At 56.5% G+C, this 20,481-nt stretch overlaps 1 protein-coding gene across 2 annotated transcripts; it reads left to right on the top strand.

The window, feature by feature from the left end:
* The first annotated feature begins 2,527 nt into the window (after positions 1-2,527).
* EGR3 (early growth response 3) lies at positions 2,528-7,731 on the top strand. 2 transcript variants are annotated; one of them, XM_012739328.2, is made up of 3 exons: positions 2,686-2,766; positions 3,191-3,243; positions 4,064-7,731. In XM_012739328.2, the coding sequence occupies exons 2-3, from the start codon at positions 3,204-3,206 to the stop codon at positions 5,071-5,073; spliced, it is 1,050 nt and encodes a 349-aa protein (XP_012594782.1). In that variant the 5' UTR covers positions 2,686-2,766; positions 3,191-3,203; the 3' UTR covers positions 5,074-7,731. The 2 variants fall into 2 exon arrangements, with proteins under 2 accessions (XP_012594781.1, XP_012594782.1); XM_012739327.2 differs by lacking the exon at positions 3,191-3,243 and having other exon boundaries at positions 2,528-2,766.
* Positions 7,732-20,481: the final 12,750 nt, after the last annotated feature.

The raw sequence follows: 20,481 nt of genomic DNA, 5'->3' as shown, positions 1-20,481 counted from the left end.
TGCCAGGCTCTACGGCCGGAGGCCAGAGCCGCTGGCTAATTTTTCATGCCACCCAGACCGCCTCCCTGGGTGACGCTACAGCCTGTGCGGTTCCTTTAAAGGCTGCGGGTTCCGTTCTTTTTTCCTTTTCCACTGGATGCCAAAATATGCAAATCCGGGGACCGGAATCGGCAGCCAAATCGAGAAGAAGGGGCGCGGCCGGCGCGTCACCGGATCCGCTCCTTGTATGGCTCTTCCCGGCTTGGCCCGCCGCCCGGCGACCCTCCTTGCAGCCGCCCGGCCCCGCCCGCGCCCAGCCCGGCTCACACCGCCGCCCACGCCCCCGACCGGCCGCTCGCCCCCCAGGGAAGGAGCCGGGGGCGGGAGGCGCAGCATGCCCTGATTCCGGCCGGAGCGCGGGACCGCTGCAGCGCGCTCCCTGCCCGCGCCGCGCGGGCGGAGGAGAGCCCGGGGGCGCTGTGGCTCTCCGGTACCCGAGTGGGGAGCCTGGCGCGAGAGGCGGCGGGGTGGGGGAGAGGGGCTCGCGGGCGGCGGGAATCCCTCCTTTCCCAAGAAGTGGAGAAGAGGGGGGAGGCCGGCCCTCCCATCCCGGCTCTCCCCTGAGCGAAGTAGAGGGGAGGGGAGCGAGGTTGTCATCCGCCCCCACGACGATGTGCAGCTCGGGAGTTCCTCCCACACGTCCCGGCCTGCGTGGCCCTCCCACGGCGTGAGGCCCGGGGATCCTCTCTTCCTCCTTGTCGACACTCCCACTCCCCCTGGGAAAGGCGCGTCCCCCCCACCCCGACTCTGCAGCAGGGGACGCGGGATTCACCGCGCCCACGCGGCCACCAAGGAGGGAATCCTCCCCCGTCAAGCCGGAGTGATTTGGGGTCGCACCTCCATGCTCCCTTCCTCTCCTCCCCCTCGCCGCGGCCGGGCCGCGCGCCCCAGGAGCAGGCCTGGGGGAACACATCAGCCGCCCCCGGGATCCGCTGCCGCTCTGGGAGGTGGCAGCGCTCGGGGTCGGCACTCTGGCTGCCCTTGACTGCAGAGCGCCGGCAGGCAGCAATGGGGACAGCCCTGTGGAAGGCGAGGGGGAGGGCAGAGACTAGGGGAGGCCGCCGCGAGGCTCAGGGACTGTGGGTTCAGCGTCCTCGTGCTGCAACTCAGCGGCGGGCTCTTCGCAGGCAGCAATAGACAGCGACAGCACCGGGCCTGCTGGGCCCTCCTGCCATCCTGTGGCCAAAGGGGTTGCTTTCGAACCGTTAGAGAAATTTACCAGGGATTCGGTGCACGTGTTTTCTATCCCCTCAACTTTATTCCTTCTTCTTTTTCACCAAAACCACACATTCTTGACCCCAGATGTACCGGGCTCTCGCCTCTGGCACAACCGCTGCGCTGCAGATCTCCAGGCTGCTGCACGGAGCCCGAGTCACAGCGGGGTCAGGGGCCCAGGGAGGGGCAGGGTGTGGGCGGAGAATCAGAGTCAAGTGGGCACAAAAGTTCTTGGGATAGTGGACCCAGGGATCCTGACACCCTGAAGCCCCCCCAGACCCCAAGAAGTACTCCCTTCTAATCTCGGGTAGGGTCCCGACGCGGGGGGCGCTGCAGGAACAGGGTGGGAACGCACAGCGCCCGGGCTCCCCAGCGGTGCCCAGGCTGCAAAGAGACCTCGCCAGGTGTCTTCAGCTCTTTCTTCCTGCTGGGGGTGTTGGCGGCCACTTGCAAACAACCCCACCCCGCCGCCCACCGTGCCCTTAACGCGCTGTCCTAATGCAGACCTCAAACACACACTTAAGTTCCTCGGTTTTCAACTCCACGCTACGTGCTCTGCGCTCAGCCGATTCCTCCTTTCCTCTCTCTCGCATTTTCTATCTTTCTTCCCTTCTATTTCTCTCTTTCTCTCTCTTTTTTAAGAGCGGCGAGCGGTGCGGGCGCCGCACGTTGGCTGCGGCCCGCTTCCTGCTTTCTAATGTTCCATTGTGAGGAGCTTCCATTGTGACGTCGCGCCCCTTCGGCTGGGCTTTGTCTGTCCATATATGGGCAGCTACGTCACGGAGCTTTCCCGGGGCTCAGATAAATAGGCTGGTGGAGTTCCCTGGCTGGGAGCTTTTGGGCAGCAGTGAGCTTGCTAGGAAGCGGCGGGGCTGGTGGTGGTGGTGGCAGCGGCGGCGGCAGCGGCAGCGGCGGCGGCAGCGGCGGCGGTGGCGGTGGCAGATCGGGGGGCGGGGGGGCCGCGGGCGCGTGTCTGTTTGTGAGATCAATACTGAGGCCGCGTCCGACCCCCTCGCGCCGAGATCCCCCCCAGCCCAGCCCCCACCCCACCCCCCCGCACACGCCCCACCCCCCCTCCCGACCCAGCCTCATACGGCACCAGCTGAGACACCCCAGAGGATTACCCCCTTTGCCCCCCTCCCACCCACCCTCCCACCCACTCCCCCAAAAAGAGAAGCTCCCCTCTCCTGGCCCATCCCTTCCCTTCTTCCCTCCCCCCTCCCCCCGAACTTTCCCTCTCGCATGCTTTTCCCCTGCACCACGGATCGCCTCTCGGATGCCGCTTGCCTGGAAGCTGCGTTAGGAGCGAGCGGCGGCGGTGGCGGCGGTGGCGGCGGCGGCGGCAGCTCGGGAGTGCTATGACCGGCAAACTCGCCGAGAAGCTGCCGGTGACCATGAGCAGTTTGCTAAACCAACTGCCTGACAATCTATACCCCGAGGAGATCCCCAGCGCGCTCAACCTCTTCTCCGGCAGCAGCGACTCGGTAGCCCATTACAATCAGATGGCTACAGGTAAGGGCGGCGGGGAGGCGGGGAGGCAGCGAGGAAGGAAAGGGAGAGGAAGAGGAGGAGGGAACGACCTCGCGATGGATGGATGGATGGAGAGATGGATGGATGGATGGATGCATGGATAAATGGATGGAGAGATGGGGGGCGCGCTGGGAATTTTCCGGGGGGCGAGTTGCTTTTCCCACCCACTCCTCCCGCCCTCCCCATCGGGAAGGCTAGGTTGGCGACGCCACGGTAGAGGCTTCGGTTCTCCCGGGTGGGGGCAGCCGCCGACCGGAGGGAGGTAGGTGCGAGCGGCTGTGGGGTTCTCCCTCCTCACGCAGGGGGCCCGATCGCCGGGCTGCGCGCAAGGCGTGGTGCTGTCGCCCCCTTCCCGGGAGGAGCCCAGCGTCTTTTTCACCCGCGCTCTCCCCCCTTACTCCCTCAGCCTCCCACCCGGGATGGAGCCATGTGCGGCGTGGAGTCCCCGCGGTGGGAGAGGTACTGCGACGCTGCCTTTCCGGGGCGTTCAGCAAAGCCGTGGGGGTGTGGGGACGGCGGGGAGCAGGAGGGGGCCCACTCGCGGGGCGGGGGGGCTGACACGGGGGACGATCCCGGGGCTGGGGAGCTTGGGAAGGGGCGGCCGCTCCCGCCATGGAGACACGGGCCGCTTTTCCGCCGCCCTCCACCCTTCCTAGCTGGAGCTAGGCTTTTCCCCTCCAGCAAGAGCCGAGAGCTCCGTAAGGCCCGGAGGAGGCCGGGGCCCGGGGAGGCGAAGGGAGAGCTCCCTTTGAGGGCGGCACCCTTCTACGCTCCGAGGACAAAGCGTCGGAGCGCTCTGGGTCGGCGACCCGGGCGCAGCGAGCGTAGGGGGCATCTCCGGGGCGGGAAAGGCGCGGCGTCCTGGAGCGGACAGGGCCGGGGGAAGAGGCCGAGTTGTGTGCGCTGGAGAGCGAGAGCCCGGCGCGCTCCGGGTCTGAAACTACCTGTAGCTGCAGCTACCTGCCCGCCCCACCTCGGGAAGAACAACAATGCTGCTCGCGCGCGCGCGCGTGTGTGTGGTACGTGAGTGTGTGCGCGGCTTGTGCGGTGTGTGTGCCGCAGCCACTCCACACCCCGATCCGTAGTATTTTGCTGTATCCAGGTTGCGCCTGGGAGCGCGGCACCGCCCGCTTTGCGCCGGGCTCGGCGTTCCTCTTACCCCATGCGCTGCGCACTCCACCCGGCCGCACCCTCAGCACCTGGGCAAGGACCTGGGCGCCGCGGCCCGGAGCCGGCTCGGCTTCACTCACCCCTCCCCTCTCTCCCCCGCTCTCCGCAGAGAATGTGATGGACATCGGTCTGACCAACGAGAAGCCCAACCCGGAACTCTCTTACTCGGGCTCCTTCCAGCCAGCCCCCGGCAACAAGACCGTGACCTACTTGGGAAAGTTCGCCTTCGACTCCCCTTCCAACTGGTGCCAGGACAACATCATTAGCCTCATGAGCGCCGGCATCTTGGGGGTGCCCCCGGCCTCAGGGGCGCTCAGCACGCAGACGTCCACGGCCAGCATGGTGCAGCCGCCGCAGGGCGACGTGGAGGCCATGTATCCGGCGCTGCCCCCTTATTCCAACTGTGGCGATATTTACTCGGAGCCTGTGTCTTTCCACGACCCCCAGGGCAACCCCGGGCTCGCCTATTCTCCCCAGGATTACCAATCGGCCAAGCCGGCCTTGGACAGCAATCTCTTCCCCATGATTCCTGACTACAACCTGTACCACCACCCCAACGACATGGGCTCCATTCCGGAGCACAAGCCCTTCCAGGGCATGGACCCCATCCGGGTCAACCCGCCCCCCATTACCCCTCTGGAGACCATCAAGGCGTTCAAAGACAAGCAGATCCACCCGGGCTTCGGCAGCCTGCCCCAGCCGCCGCTCACGCTCAAGCCCATCCGGCCCCGCAAGTACCCCAACCGGCCCAGCAAGACCCCGCTCCACGAACGGCCCCACGCGTGCCCTGCCGAGGGCTGCGACCGCCGTTTCAGCCGCTCGGACGAGCTGACCCGGCATCTGCGCATCCACACGGGCCACAAGCCCTTCCAGTGCCGGATCTGCATGCGGAGCTTCAGCCGCAGCGACCACCTCACCACTCACATCCGCACGCACACGGGCGAGAAGCCCTTTGCCTGCGAGTTCTGCGGGCGCAAGTTTGCGCGCAGCGACGAGCGCAAGCGCCATGCCAAGATCCACCTCAAGCAAAAGGAGAAGAAGGCGGAGAAGGGGGGCGCGTCCTCGGCGTCCTCGGCGCCCCCAGTGTCCCTGGCCCCCGTGGTCACCACCTGCGCCTGAGGCTCTGGCTCCCAGATCCCCACTTTTCCCCTTCAGTGCCTCCGGCTGCTCGCCTGAAAGCAGCGGGAAAGCCAGCCACGGAGGCGCAGGGGCCGCACCCTGGCCTCTCCATGGACGTGCGGCCCCTTGCTCCCCTGCGATGCCCCCGGTTCCCACCCTTTCACACCGGCCAGCGGTCAGGGGCCAGGGCTGGAGGCGCCTTCCCCTAGCTGTCCCCTCCTTAGCCAAGGCGTGGGGGCGGAAAGGTGGCGTCTAGCCCGCTTTGTTCAGCCGGATCGCCTTGATCCAGGGGCCGCCGGGCCGGGCCAAGGACCTGCGGGGGACTGAAGGCGGAGCCCACCCAACCCTCGCCCAACCCAAACACCTCACTGTTTCCCCCGTGTTTCCCTCCGTTCCCCCTCGAAGACTCGAGAGGGGGAGGGGGTAAGAAGCGCACCAAAGCGCAGAGCTTGCTGCCCGCCGCACGCACGCGCGCCTGCGTGCGGGGATGCGCGCGAGAGTGTGCGTGCTCGCGTGTGCGTGTGTGGATGAGTGTGTGGATGTGCGCGCGCGCGCGCGCGTGTGTGTGAGACTCTTGAGCTGAACTGGGCTGTGTCTACCCCAAACTCTTCCCCACATTGGGTCCCCAGGCCGCTGGGGCATGTCCCAGGCTGGGGGCCTGCACGTGGCCGGAGGAGATGGTCTTCCATCTGCTCTGAAATAATGTTTCTTACAGAAATGCCTCGGATGCCGCCGCCGCGGTGCCGCTGTCGCCGCTTCGGGTTTGGCCCCTCAGAACCCCTCCTTTTCCGAGCGCTTCCCTCTTAGGCCTCAGGGCAGTTTGATCTGCGGGGAGAAAAAGCAGCCATCACTGAGCCTGCCTTTAAATATATACACACACTTGTATTTTCTCGGCCCCACTTTTAAAAATGTTCCTGAATTCGCTCTCTGCCCTTCCTCCCCGCCTTTCCCCCCCTCTTCTAAGCCTTCTCCCCGTCTCTTCCCAAATCTTTTCCCAGAAAGGCAGGCCTCGCCCATCCACTCAGCTTTCTGTTTTCCCTCTCACCCTCCTTCCCACCATGCGTGAGAGAGCTGGCTTCGGTCTTGCCCTTTGTCACCTCCAACACATCAGATAGAATTTAAATAGATGTACAGGGTGTGTGTGTACGTGTGTGTATGTGTGTGTAGATGCACACACATGCATATATGTAACACACAGTATGTATTCTGAGCAAAATAAAATCTCTAAGGTATTTGGTGATCCAGTGCAGTGCACTGAGATAAAGAGAATTTGTAGGTGTATACAGCTTTAAATGGTGTATTTTTTATGAAAATGTTAACTGATGAGATTGTATTTACTTATGTGTGTATGTATGTGTGGCTATAGACATACACATATCTGTACATATATGTGTGTGGATATGCATACATACATCTCTGTCCAAATTCTCCTCAAAGACACGGGGATTTTTTTCATTAATCCATGTTGATGAATGAGGTGTCTCTTTTCCATATCCCAGCCTCACCTTCTCCCCGCCCTACCTCACCTCTTCTCAGGCACCCCCTCTTCCCCAGCTGTCCTGCCCAGCACTTCTTGAACAGGGTGGCTCTTTTGAAGTGGAGTAGTAGGGAAGGTTGCTCTCTGACACAGCTTCCAGCACAGTCTTGACTGAATGTACTGTTCCTATTAGCGAATTTCTCCTGCGGTCAGTAAAGCTGCCCAGAGAGAAGGAACAAAGGTCTGGAGTTTACAGAATGTCTGTTTTTAAAGTCACTTTATGCGTTTCCCACTTTTTTTTTTTATAAAGAAAAAAAAAAGCACCTTTTTTGGTGGTGGATAAATATACTAAAAGGACTTGTAGCGAAATGGGGGGGAATCAAAGAGCAGGGGGGGTGTGAATTTCCAGGTACTTGGACTTTTTGTAGAAGGAGAGAGAAGAAGATGAAGTTTGATGGGAGGGCCCATATTTTTTCAGCTGAAGGGTAAAATCTTTCTTTGCAGAGACAGTATTTTGCTGAATACTTTTTATAATGTGATGATTATTAAAAAACAAAAATTTTGGTCACTTCAAAGCTGGAAGGAGGAATCAGATATCCTTTAATATTTTTTCCTTGCTCCTTCTGGTATATGCATGTCACTGCATGATAACTCTGAGTTTTCCTTTGTTTTAATAAAACTGTTCTCAGACATTTAAGCTAAACTAAGAGAAAAATAACTTTGTTGCCAAAAGGTTGTGCTATCCAGATTTTTTTATATGTCTGCATGTTTTAAAAAAAAAAGAACAAAAGAAAATGCACTCTAACTTATGTGAACTGAGAGAAAAAAAATCAGGTTTTAAACAGGAAAACCTATGGGGAATGATATTTTTTGAAAGACTTTTGTATAAAGTTGAGTACTTAGAAAAAGACAAACCAGATGTAATATATTTTGTGGATGTTTTTATTTCTTGGATTTATAGTACCTTATACTAAGGTTAAAAAATATGCTTGATATTGTGAAAAGGTGAAATTCTTCACCAACATTTCATTTGCTCCTCTGTCACGACGTTGTTATGCCAATATAATATAGTTCATGAAAACAGCATTTTTAAAAACCGAAATATTGAAATGGTGTAATGTTGTACCATTTGCACTGTGAGCAAATGCTAATACAGTAAATATATTGTGTTTGCTGACAATCAGCTGGCCTAGAAATCTCCTTATTTTATTTCTTGTTTTTGTAGCATAAAGTTTTGGTTTGGCCTGTTTTTGTTTTTTGTTTTTTTCTGTCTTGGTTTGTTTTTGGCTGGTGGTTTGCTTGATAGGTTGTTATGCCTGGTTTTGTCGTTTCTTGCTCTGAAAACTCTCAAAGGGGAACCGTGGAACTTGGTGTTATTGGAAGTTGGTCAGAATTTTGTGCAGGTTCTTTCAAATACAGTTTTGAGTGTTTACTGTGGTTCTAGAAGAAGATTCTTCTCCACCCTTCTGGCAGCCTTGAACTGCCAGAGAGATTAGATGAAGGTACAGGCTAGATAAACTCACGGAGTCAGAGCTGATGACTGGAATCTTCTAGAACCTTCTCTCTGGTTTCCAATGGGTATTTGGGGGTAGAAGGGCAGGGATATCCTGGTTTACAAATTATTTCTCTGATGGCCGTAGGGACAATAGGACCCTGGAGGGCCTCTACAGCCACATTGAATAGTTCTCTTGCTAAAGCTTTTGGAGCCTGAAAAACAGGTGGAGGCTTGACAGAGGTTCTTCAGGGTTGGCAAGATAACCAGAGAGATTGGCGGCTCTTTTGTGGTCAGATAATTGGGGAAAATCGGGTCTGAAAGTTCTACAACTTGAATCCTGCCTGGACAGGACTCACTATTGGTGGCTGCCTGGTAAAAGAGGTCATGGCTGAAAAATCACTCTTACAAATGACTCAGGGGTCTGATGCTTTTAAGAAAAGGAAGGACATTTGGGATTTGGAAAACACACAGAGAATGTTTATGTAGCATCAACCCATTGCATCTTGTGATTTCTATCTCTCATCAAAGCGAAGCTTTCCCTACCCTACAAGCTATCTTCCCCAGAACATTCCTCATCCCTTAATTAGTTCATTTGCCGGCCTGAAAGCTTTCTCCATTTCTGGCAAGGAAGTAGGCTTCCCCCACTTCCTTTCTGTGTATGCCTCTCCAGCCTTGTGCATGCTCCCCTCACCTTGTTCCCTATAGTCTTTCGACTCCTTTATCCCTTGAGGTTTGTTCTAGAACAGTCTTTGGACAAATCAGTCCTCTCCCCCTCCCTTTCTTCCTGCCTGCCCTCTAAAAAACTCACCTGAGCTTCTCTGCAGTGTTTGTCACCTATGTTCCACCTCACCCTAGTTTAAGGCACATAACACTGGGCTGCATAAGTGTCGCACCAGTTTGGGACTGGGGTCCATGTCTCAGCCCCCAAGGACCAGACCAGGCGAGTCACAAAGTAACAGAAATACCGTGCATGTCCTTGCTCAGAAACTGCTCCTGCAGCTCCAAAGCAGGCCCATCGCAGTGAAAAACATGGGTGGTGTTTCAGGTTGACTGTAGTCGCCAAGAGTTGAGGCCTGGGTGGAGGAGGTAGGCTGTGGCTTTAGAGGAGAATGTTTTTGAAGTAAGAGATGAGCAAAGAGAATGCAGTATGGAATCTTAAATCTTCGCACCCACACAATTCTAGGTCACTGGTTGCCATCTTGAATGCCCTTCTCTTACCCTCTTGAAACTTTCAAAATTCCAAACTACAGCTTTTTACTTACAGACATGTGGAGGCATCCTTTTTTCTTAACAAAGGGAATCCAAGATGGCCGAAAAGTCCTAATAATTGAGCATAAAATTTATCTCTTAAACTAGATGCTCCCTTCTAGATTTCTAAGTGTTTTTCAAGTGCACAGTGTCAGAGGAAGATACTGTCACTGGGTGTCTTCATAGTTAGCATCCAGTCCCACCTACACCTTCTCCAATCACACCAGGCCTTCAGAGTTACACTTTCGTCAACAGTGTACTATGCTGCATGATTAATAAACTCACTTCCCATTGGTGGATGTTACTCAACCCAACCTGGTTCAACCACTGGGTTACTTGGCAAGATGGCAGCCCGCCTGGCTGGCACCAGCCCTGTGTGGTGTAATCACTGATTCACGATTTAGAGCTAGATAAGGCTGTCCCAGATAGCATCACACCAGCTACCCAACCTGCCTGGGATTTGTAAATGTTTGGGGAGATGAGACTCAACCCTGAAACTTAGGGGTGAAGTGGGGAGAAGGTGGAGGGAAGGCCTGAATGGGGCTATTGCAAGAAGAAATCGGTGGAGGCTTTGCAAAGAGGCCCTGGGGCAAAGCCAGGCCTGGAAGTAAGGCAGAGCTCCTTCCAAGCAGCCCCTGAGGTGTTTGGGGGTGAATGAAAGGAGGCCACACACACACACACACACACACGTGCGCACACATACCCCTCAGGAGTGGTATACTGAAAGTGATGACTGCAAAGTTGTACTTGGTGAACTGGGGTTGGGTACAAATGAGGAGATGCTTTAAGAGAACATGGGGCGAACGGCGGCATCTGTTTCCGTGTGGTGGCGGTGGAGGTGGCGCGTGCTGGTGCGTGTGCGCAAGTGTGTGTCTGCACAGGACGTTCACCGGCACAGGAGCAAGAGTGGCAAGGCTGTGCTAGGGATCGAAGGCCATAGCTCTGATCCCTGTTGCTGGTCCAGAACTTACCTGCTATAGATCGGGGGATTGTGCATTGCCTCATCCTGGCCCCGGCTGGCTTCCCTGGCATTCTGGAACAATAAGCCTGGGAAAAGCAGGAGGTCTCTGTGTGTCCCCAAAACTAGCAACACTACTGGCAAAATCTTAAGGACTAGGGGGGAAGTAAATGACTTTCCCAAAAGGTGCCATGGGGTTTTAAATATAGATCACAATCCCAAACTTATCCCAAGGGGTTCTTTTCAGAAAAACCACTGTTTGTGAGGACAGGAAAGAGATCTCCAGAGGAAGGGGAAGGAGACCCTTGGTCAGACCAGTCCCTGAGGACACACATTGTCACTCACCTGACCGTCAGCCACAGATGCCAGGAGAGCGCCTGTCCCTGGCAGCTTCTCCCAGCGTGCTGGCTCTTGGAGTGTCGCCATTCTTTTTGCGTGAAGGTTTCCATCTACTTGATCTCTGATGTTTTTAAAGATTGGTCCTTTACACAGCCCTGTACAAGAGCAGGAGTAGGCCACAGTGGGGGTTAGTGTGACAAGGCCTTCCCCAATTGGCAGTAAAGTCTCTGACGTGTCCCTGCCCAGGCAGGAGAGGACCAGGCCCAACTCTTCCTGTCCTAGAACTGTCCCTGTCCCCATCGCAGCTGGTCTGGAATCTGGGCAGTCCTAGCCAGCTCCTCTGCTGGCCACCAGGAGCCATTGACCCCAGGTAGGAAACCCTATGTCCTCCCCTCCAGCAAACACCCAGATGACTAGAGGAAAGTTTCCTAAGCAATCTTACTGAGGAGCAAATGCAAACAGAACATGGCCACATTGCTGCACACCAGAGTGTCAACAAAAAATGTTCTCACTTCTAGGCTGGGTGGGCGTTAGACCACCACATGGTTTCTTTAATGTTGCCTAACCTGCTTCTGGGTCCTGCCTCGGGGAGGTCCCCTAGTGTAATCTCTCAGGGTTGGGACATGTGGCTTCCCTGGTCCCAAGGCCCCTGGATGGAGAGGGCCCTTTCTCTGGGCCTCAGAGATGCCTTCCCAGGACCCCAGGCATCCAGGAGGCTCCTGTCACCCCCTCCTTTGCCCCATTCCTGGGGCCTCTGGGGCTACACGCCCTCCTGTCCTGTTGTTGCTCCAGTGGTTCCCTCTGGGCCCCGCTCATGTCGCATGGAGCCTGCCCAGGGCCTGCAGCCATCTGCGCCTTGGGCCTTTCACCATGGCATTGTGACCCAACCAGAAAGAGACCGCTCAGCTACGGACTTGTTCTTTGGGGTTCCCTTTTGGGTCACTCACTAAGATCCTAGCTATGGTCTCAGGAATGGCTCCGCCTCTCAGCTCCCTCTAGGAAAAGGGATGTCTGACGCCTAGGAGGCAGGGGACAGCCCGAGCCCCCCTCAGGGGAAGGTGCCCTCGTCCTCGGGCTTATATTCCCAGGGGGTGGTCGCCCACCTGCCCAGAATCCATCAGCAGCCTGTCCCCACCGAAGGCATAGAAGTTAGTGACCGGAACACAACCAAACCTTCAAGCCCTTTGGCATCTCCTCAATGACACTTTCTACTTCTTAGCATTTTGCCCCTACAGAACGTCCAGATGCCTGACAGTCACTCACCCCTCTGTGTTCCCTTCTGTCCCTGCGTAGGGATGTTGGGTCAGGTCGTCCCAGCAGGAGGGACAGAAAAAAACTTCCAGTGCTCCTGGGACCCCAGAGTGCTAATGAAAACCTTCTTTGGGGCACTTGCTACCTACTCAGGTTTCAGTCCTGAGAGTCGAAGGCAGTTTGATAGCCCAGCAGCGACTCTGGCTTTTTTCTTGGGGATCCTTAACCTGCTTTGGAAACATCACCTCCCTCCTAGAGCTGAATCTCAATTCTGCCACCTTCTTATAGTACGACTGTCAACAAGTTTAGTCTTTGTGAACCTTGGTTTCCTCTTGTCCTAGCATTGCTGTTGTGGAGTTCAGATGAGATACTGAGTCTGGTGCCTGGTTCATGGTGGGCACTCTGCCTGTGCCACTTACCTCCCGTGTCCCTGCTCCTGTCCCCAGCCTGCAAACACAGTTGCAAGGAAAAGGGCTTGGTCTCCTCCAGGGATCAGAGCATACATCCAGACACAGCCAGAGGACCTCGTGGCCCCACCACCACCACCATGCTGGACTCCTGCCATCCACTGGATGTCTGGATTCTGCGAATGGGTCCTCTCCACCCCACCCCCACTCCACCCTCAGAGAATACCAGTCCTGCTCTTGGCCACCGCTGAGGTTCATTGTTGTCATTTCCTGGCCTAATTCCTGACCTGTCCCAGGTCCTTTTCTCCTATCCCTCTCACTGGGATGGGTGGATGTAACACCTTCCTGATCCAGTATCATCTGCAAAGTTAATTAATGTGTCACTGGGCTGTCACCTACTTCCTGATCCTTATCAGGGATTTAAATAAAACGCAGCAGCCCGGGCTCTGCCCAGTCCATCTCTCTCCCTTGATCTAAGGCTTGTTCTTAGTCATCGGTCCTTGGCCTCGGCCTTATGGTTAGTTCTTAGCTTCCAGCCGCAGGGCCGATGGCACTGGCCCTAGCTTGGGAGCAGAAGTGGCACCCAGGGCTTTAATGGCAGTGATTGATGTTCTGCGAGAAAATCGAGAATTGTGGACAGCAGGGCCCTCACCTTGTGTTCCCCAACCTTGGGCAACTCCCCCTAGATTTGTAGAGTCATAAAGGACTTTAAGAGGCCACACCACACCCTGCAGCCAGCAGGGCCCTTGGCAATCCAATGTGCTCCTTTTCAGATAATGAAACGCAACTAGCAGATGCAAGGCTAAGATTTCAAATCCAGACTATTGGTCACAGAGGGCCCCACCGAAAGGTGTTGATGGCTTCGTTTATTTAGTAAATATTGGTTGAGGGCTCGCCATGTGCACCACATTTTTCTAGGCACAGTGAACAAAAAGGTCTGCATCCTCCAAGCTTACTTTCTCCAGGGCAAAAAAAAAAAAAATATAAAAAATAAAATGAGCAAGTATGTGTTGTGTCTGATTGTGACATGCATTGCGGAGAAAAATACGGCAGAGTAAGAAAAATGGGGAGTGCTGGGTGGTGGTGGGGGTTCCAGTTACAAGCAGGTGGCCCAGGGCGGCCTCGCAGGGAGGCCATGGCACACAGGCCCAGGAAGGGATGGGCCCGGCCACGCGGACATCTAAGGAACAGCCTTCCCAGCAGAGGCCACAGCAAGTGCAAAGGTCCTCTGAGGAGGTGGAGGTGGCGTTCTTGGACGACTTGAGGAATAACATGGAGCAGAGTGGCTGGAGAGACGGCAGGGAGGGAGTCACACCAGGGGATGAAGCGGAGAGACAGTGTGGTATCAGATCATGGTGCTCCTTAAAGGAAATGATGCGTCCAAAAGAAGCCAACAAACGATGAAGGCCAGCAGCGAGCTCTGAGCTGCGGGTGCCCTGCCCTTTCGGCCCTCAAAGCCCCCGTCCCTCTGCTTGGCTTCCTAATCCCCGGACTGCACCCTCTGAACCTTCCTTTCATGTCTGAGGTGCCAAAGGCCACTTATGATGCCTAAACTCCGGCTGGGCCAAGGAGAGACAGAACTGCCTCATTCAGGACCCGCAGCCTAAGAGCTGTCCTCTTCCTGTTGACAGTCACCTGGTGCCACGTTCCCAGTAAGACGGATGACTCTTCCTGCCGCCCAGCCTAGAGTGGGACTGTCCTTTAGTCTCACGTCTCAGACATCGCTCCTGCAGAGCCAGCCCTCCTTTGTCTGGGGCTGGACTGGCCACATTTCCCACCTTGGCAAAGAGCTGGTGGCCGGCCAGGTTCTTCCAGTATGGCCACATTCTCACCCGTACCCTGAGTTCTGGACACGCAAGATGGGGCATCCCAAAAATTACTTGATCCACAATACTCCTTGCCACGAGCTCTCTTTTTCCCTGGATTCTTGCAAATCTCCATCTCGTAGAGTCATTTCTAGGATCATTTCATCCCTGAGAAAAAGAATTTCTTCCTTCCTCTCCCCAGCCTCTTTGGTCCTCCATCCCTGTCTCTCCAAAAGCTCCCCTTGGTCTCTGTCTTTCCCTGGTGACTTGGCATCACCCAGAGCTCTTCACATTTCCTTTGTTCATCTACAGATTTGCCAAAACTGGGTTAAGCCAGGCACAGCACTCGGCATGGGGTGGCGGGTCGCGCAGCCCAAGACGCGGTCCCTGCCCTTGGGGGTCTTACATGCTGTCAAGGAAGGCAGACACAGGGACAGACAGTTTCAACACATTGGGACTGGTGCCTTGATAACGGTGCTCCCTGATAGGAAGGGACCTAAATCACAGTCCAGTGAGAGGTGAAGGTGGGGGACGGGGGCTTCCTGGAGGATCTCAGAAAGCACATTCCGGGTCCCCCAATCATAACAAACCCACTGCCATGCTGAGTACTTCCTCCATGCCAAGTGCTGTGCCAAGGGCTCTCCTCAAATGATCTCACTGGACTCTAGGTAGAGTGGAACTACCCCAAGATGCTCGCCTGGTGGCTCACAGGGCTGTTCGCTCCTTTGTCCTTTTCCTGGAGGAGGAAGAGAAAATCCCAGTGGCCCACAGGCCCCGGGAAACAACATAGCAGCTTGGCATCTCTGGAGTATGCCCAGCTGGCTTGGTGGAAGTTGTCCAACCCAGATGACACGTCCCTGTTTACATTCTGGTTGCTTCTCCTTGCTACAGGGCAGACTTTTCTGGGCCTGGGGGAAGGATGGGAGGGGGGCTCCGTCTTTGGATTCTTTTGGTCCAGGTAGAAGAGCATCCCTCCAGGTGATCTCCACCTGCCCTGCCTGAGTAGGAGCCAGCTCCTCCACACAGGACCTGCGGGGGTACGGTGGGAGGAAAGCCCACCCACGTCCTCTCCCTCCTGGGGCACTTAGACTCTGCTCCCTCAGCTCCAGGCATGGCCAAACCTCCACCTTCCCTGCTCTCAGCCCATCTGCCTGTTTCCCCTTTACTTCTGTTCAAAAAGCTCCAGTCTCTTGGACAAAAGACCAAGATATCACTTCTGTTCCAGCATTGCCTTTCTCTGTGTTAGACCCTGGGCCAACCTCTTAACTTGCCTGAGCCTCTGTTCTCCCATCTGTGCAATGGGGCTAATACCGGGCACCACAGGATTGTGGACAGGACCCACTGGAATGTCAAATTACAAAAAAAAGAGCTGTCCTGTCCAAGAAACCTGAAGAAGTCTGTTGGAGGAGGGAGGTGGGGACGCTTTTCTCCTTTGACAGGTGAATATATTCTGGGAAGATGTTTCTAGGTGGAGCTAGAAGCCAGGTCTGAACTCAGTCACTGTTCTTACTAGGTCATGTGAGAAAACCACACAGGATTCAGACGGCTCAGAGGTGACAGGCTCAGGAATAATCCCAGCTTCGCTGTTAGAAACTCTATCTTCTATCTTAGGGCACTGAAATCTCCCTGCAATGAGAACACAGATCATGAAACAGATGTGCACCTCTGCACAGCACCTCACCGGGAGTTAGGAGGCCTGGCTTCTGATCCTGGCTCTGACACTGGGACGAAGCTGTAGGATGTTCACAAAGTCACAATCCTTCTCTGCGTCCTGAAGTTGCTGCCAGAAAATCAAGTGGTCCCTGTAGAGGACCCATACAACACCTTCAGCCTGATGTGCAGAAACCCCAGGCCCAGCACCCATGCCTGAGACCCGCCTCCACTGCAGAGACCCAGCATCCAAGATCCTGCCTCTGCCCCTCTGGGCACCGGCTCCCTCCGCCTTCCCTACGTGCCCCAGGGGCTCAGATTTCGCCTTCCCTGACTCTGCTTCCTCCTGGCCACAGCCTGTAGGGGAATGTTCTATGGCTGCATTTGTTTCTTGGAATATATTTTTAAACCCGTTTTCTCTCATATTTGCCTGAATAGTGTATAGAAATTGACATGTAATCCAGCCCTCTCATTGGGATCTCATTCAACCCAATGCCAGAAATACTAAGCAATGGCCTGCGGTGCCCGGACCAGCTCGTGCTCCTGCACATGGACTGGAACACCACGGGGAGTGGCCGGGTCCAGGATGGAGCCACCGTCTATCCTGAGAATTCCTACTGCTGGGTGTTGTCCGTTTTGGGATTTTAGCCCCAAACCCACCATCTGAGTCTCCGCTTCTCCTACTGGGGTCTCATCTTCAGCAAAGGCCTCTCTGAAGGTACCGGAACCTCATTCCTTCTTCCCATCCCCAAAGCTCGAGTGTGCTCCTCCCCATCCTCCTCCCCAGCTCTGCCTGGAACCAGGGCCCCTCCCTGCCGGCACGCCCTCCCGCTCATATCTCAGCCATCACCCATTTATTCCATCCCTCATCCACTGCGGCGTCTGCCGGTTACCCAACCTCTCCTAGGTCAAGCCTGTGTCGGATGAGTTGAGTCACTACTGCCATCTCCTCCCCAACCCTCCCAGGTCCCGGGGCTCGGTCTGGTTTAGCAGGCTGGGAGGGGAGGCTCCATGCCTTCCATGTGGGTAGCCTCCAAAGCCCTGTGGGCCTCCTGGGACCAGGATTTTCCTGGTATTCTGCCTGACTTTGTCTTCCCTGGAACACCCGCCACCAACTAGACCACCCAACAGCTCACCTGAGCTTACTCACTGCCCACCCCCACCCCTCCTCCTTCCCTGACCAGTCATGGAAACTTGGACATGGCAATGAACCTCTGTGGGCCTCGGATGACACATCTGTAAAGTAGGGATAATAATATCTCTCCTGCCTCAAGGCAGGACACTGGGCCAGCTCATTTCCCAAGGTCCTTTCCAGTTCTCCTAGGCCTGCTGCTCTCAGCTCGCTGTCTCTGCCTCGCGTTTAGAATAAATACCTCCTCTGCAGGCACTTAGGATTCTGAGGTCACTGCGTCCCTAGTCGCTGTGCCACCACCTCTCTTCTCAGCTCCTGATTCTCTCCCATCCACACCTTCCTACCTACCCTTGGGGTCTCGGCAAGAGTGACAGCCACCGAATAGGCCTACAGACAAAGCCCCCAGAAGTTCAGGCCACTGCTGCCTTCTCTGCTCCACCCCACACACCATCATGAGAAACACAGAGATTGGACAGTAAAGCCCAGATTCCCTCTGGGGACAAGAAGCCAGGCTCTGTCCTCTGTCCACGCAGCACTGTGGAGCTGGCCGCATGGCTCCCCTCTCTGTGAACGCCCTGCACGCGCATGCACGCAGCGGCCCTACTCAACTCTCCCACAAGCACACACGCTCCTGCTTCCCTCTCTCTCTGCGCTGTGCTCCCAGAACACACCCTCCCAGCCCACCAATCCTGCACACGCCGCTGCGCTTCCCAGACAGCAGCTCCAGAACCGCCCGGTTCTCCGCTTGCACCCTCCACGCCATCTCCCCGCTCTGCTTAGCCACCCCCAGAGGGTGGGTCCCCGTCTGCCCACAGCACAGAGATGCCTGGCTTCTTCTCCGGGCCTGCCTCTGTGGCCAGGCTCTCTGCCGGCTTCTCCCAGCACCTGCCTCCCGCAGCCCTTCACCTCCCCTTGCCTCCGGGGGCGGGGGGTAGCACCCGAGGCCCCCACAGCCAGGCAGCCCTCCCCAGCAGCTGGTGAGAGGACAAGAAGGAGGAGGAACTGTGGGTTCCTCTCCCTGAGACTCCTAGATTTTGTACCAAAATGCAGGGTGTGCTCCTGTTTGCATTTTTTTTTGTTTCCTTTCTGAAAATAACCATGAAACTATCATTTCCTCCCACTGCCTTTTCCCTATCTTATTTGGATTAGCAGAGTTGCTGGGAGAGGTGGTTTGGAGCCACTGACAAGCCTCCTTCTTTGACCCGGGGCCAGAGAACTCACAGGTCATTTCCCAGCAGGTGCTGCCGGAGGGGCGCTGGGTGTCCCAGGGTGGAGGGAAGGAGTGTGGACAGTGGGCACCATGAGTCTCCGCAACCCCCTCAGTCAGAGACTCTGGGAAACCAGGCTTCTGCCTCGCCTCGTCCCCAAGTTGGCAGATACTGGGAGCAACCTCAGGCCTGGTTCCCCTCAGCTGTAGCTTCTGGGGATGTGGCTGGCTGGGGGTGGGGGGTCTGGCAGCTCAGCCCCCTCCCTTGGCAGGCAGGAGGGAAGCTGCCGAGGCTGCAGCTCGTGACGTGGGAGGGGCCGGCGCAGAGGAATCTGCACTTATACAAGAGGGAAAATGGGGTGCACGCTGGAAGGGGCTGTTTCTCTTCTTCCTTGCCTTCACCCAATGCTCCTCCCATGCGGCTGTGCTGGGCCTGCACACTGCTCGCCAAGAAGCCAGCCTCAGAGGAAGCCAGGTCCAGGCTTGGGGTGAATAGCCCACTGAACCCCATCACTGCTTGGGAATCTGAGCTCCTGTCCTCCCCCGGCGCCCACTGCAGTGGTGCTGGCCCGGCAGGCCTCGAGCCCTCTCTGACATCCCAAGGAAACTGAGGCCCAGAGAAAGGCACACTCTGGGGGAGGGGAGAACACTTAGAAATGGAGGGGGTGACAAAGCAGGCCTCCCTGCCCTGAGGACAGTCCTTACACAGGGTGCCCATTCTAAAGGCTCTGGCCCCGCTACTGGCCCTCAGCCTCCGAAGCCCCCTGCCGCCTGGCCGCGTCTGTTGAGGAAGACCCCGAGGGAGGGCCCCTCTGCTGGCACTGCCAGTCCTGGGGCCTGGGCAGTTGCAGCCTCAGGCCAGGCGAGGGGTGGCAGAGGCTGGGAGGGAGCCAAGATTGGAAGCAGCTGGGTCTGGCCCTACTGGGCAGGGGGAGTCAGTGGCCCGAGACCCTGCACTCTCTTTGGGGATCCCTCCGGATTAGCTCAGAGGTACAGCAGGCCAGGGCTGGAGGGTGGCAGCCAGCCTGGCCTCAGTGGCACCACTGCTCCTCCTGCCGAGCAGTGAGGCCATCTCTGCATGGCCCCTCATGCTGGGCACCAGATTTAGTCGCATGTGTCCCATCAAATTTCCCTAGGTCAGTCTGCTGTGGTGGGACCTCATCTGGACTGCCCAAAAGGCAGAGGCCTTGGCATGAGATCCTCCCCAACTCCATGGCCCTTCCCGACACATCTGCACCACCTGGCTGTCAGCGCTGCCCCTTCCTTTCCCAGTGGGACCCTTCCCCTCCCCCACGCCCTGTACCAGGCTCAGCTGCTGGGCTATTTGGGGCACCGCCCGGCCCTGCGGTGTAATCAGTGCCCGGGGATAATTGCCACCTGCCCTGCCGGTGTCTGGGGGCTGTCTCGGCCACAGCAGCAGGGGGTGGACACTGGGCAGCTGGGCCTGGAGCAAGGTCAGACTAGGGCAGCCCTGCCGGCTCCCCAGCCCTGCTGCTCACCACGTGCGGGACCCGCAAGGATCCCCTTGGTGAGCCATGTGCTCCTGGGAGCTGTGCTCACCTTGGTGGCTCTGTGGCTTCAGCTGGGGGTGGATGGCTACCCTAGCCAGGGGACAAAAGTCCGGAGGCTACCCTACTCACTCACAACCAACCCAGACCCTGTCTTCTACTACTGCCTTCTGAGATCAACAGATACCCCCTGGCTGCTGGTGTCTGAGTGGTGCAATGGCCAAAGCAAGAGGGACTTGAGTTTGACCTTCAGCCCTCCAAGTTCATGGTCCTCCTTGAGGGAGATCACAAGGGCAAATGACATAACAGACAGTGAGTCCTCCATAAATGCTGGCTCCCTCCCTCTCTGCTACTTTTCTACTCCAAAGCCGTTTGGACAGCCTGGGGCTAAACACCTGTCCTTCTCACTTGGCCAATTCCATGACCTTGGACAATCAGTTCAGCCTCGGTTTCCTCATCTGTGAAAAGGAGAAATGTCACAGGAGCTGCCTCACCGAGTGACTGTGGAGAACACATTATCTAATACATGGGACATGCTCTGCCCAGCGCTGACAGACTGGACAATGGCACTTATTCTTATTGGGAGCTGCAAAGGGCAGGGAACGGGGGTGGGGACCGTCCATATGCCAGCTGTAGGATGCTCAGAAGATCAATGAGGGGCTGAGGGGACAACCTCAGTGCCCGGCTACCCTCTACGGCAGCCTTGGCCCTATGAGCTTGGAGGAGCATCTCCCAGGCCTCCTCCCTCTGAAAGAACCTGCCCTCACCTCTTGCAACCTCGCCTCCCCTAAGGTGGTGCCATAGAAGCTTTTTGAGGCCAAACCTCAAACACCCCCAAACATCTGTGGGTTATTGCATTTTCAAAAGGGAGTTAGCAGCAGCAAAGTCAAGTCTTCTGATCTTGGGAGATGTAGAAATAAAATCACGTTTG

This window comes from Microcebus murinus, chromosome 24 (genome assembly GCF_040939455.1).
Source record: "Microcebus murinus isolate Inina chromosome 24, M.murinus_Inina_mat1.0, whole genome shotgun sequence".
In the NCBI taxonomy this organism is placed as follows: Eukaryota; Metazoa; Chordata; class Mammalia; order Primates; family Cheirogaleidae; genus Microcebus; species Microcebus murinus.
The sequence above is the reverse complement of the archived record's forward strand: the minus strand, read 5'-3'. Positions and strand labels throughout refer to the sequence as shown.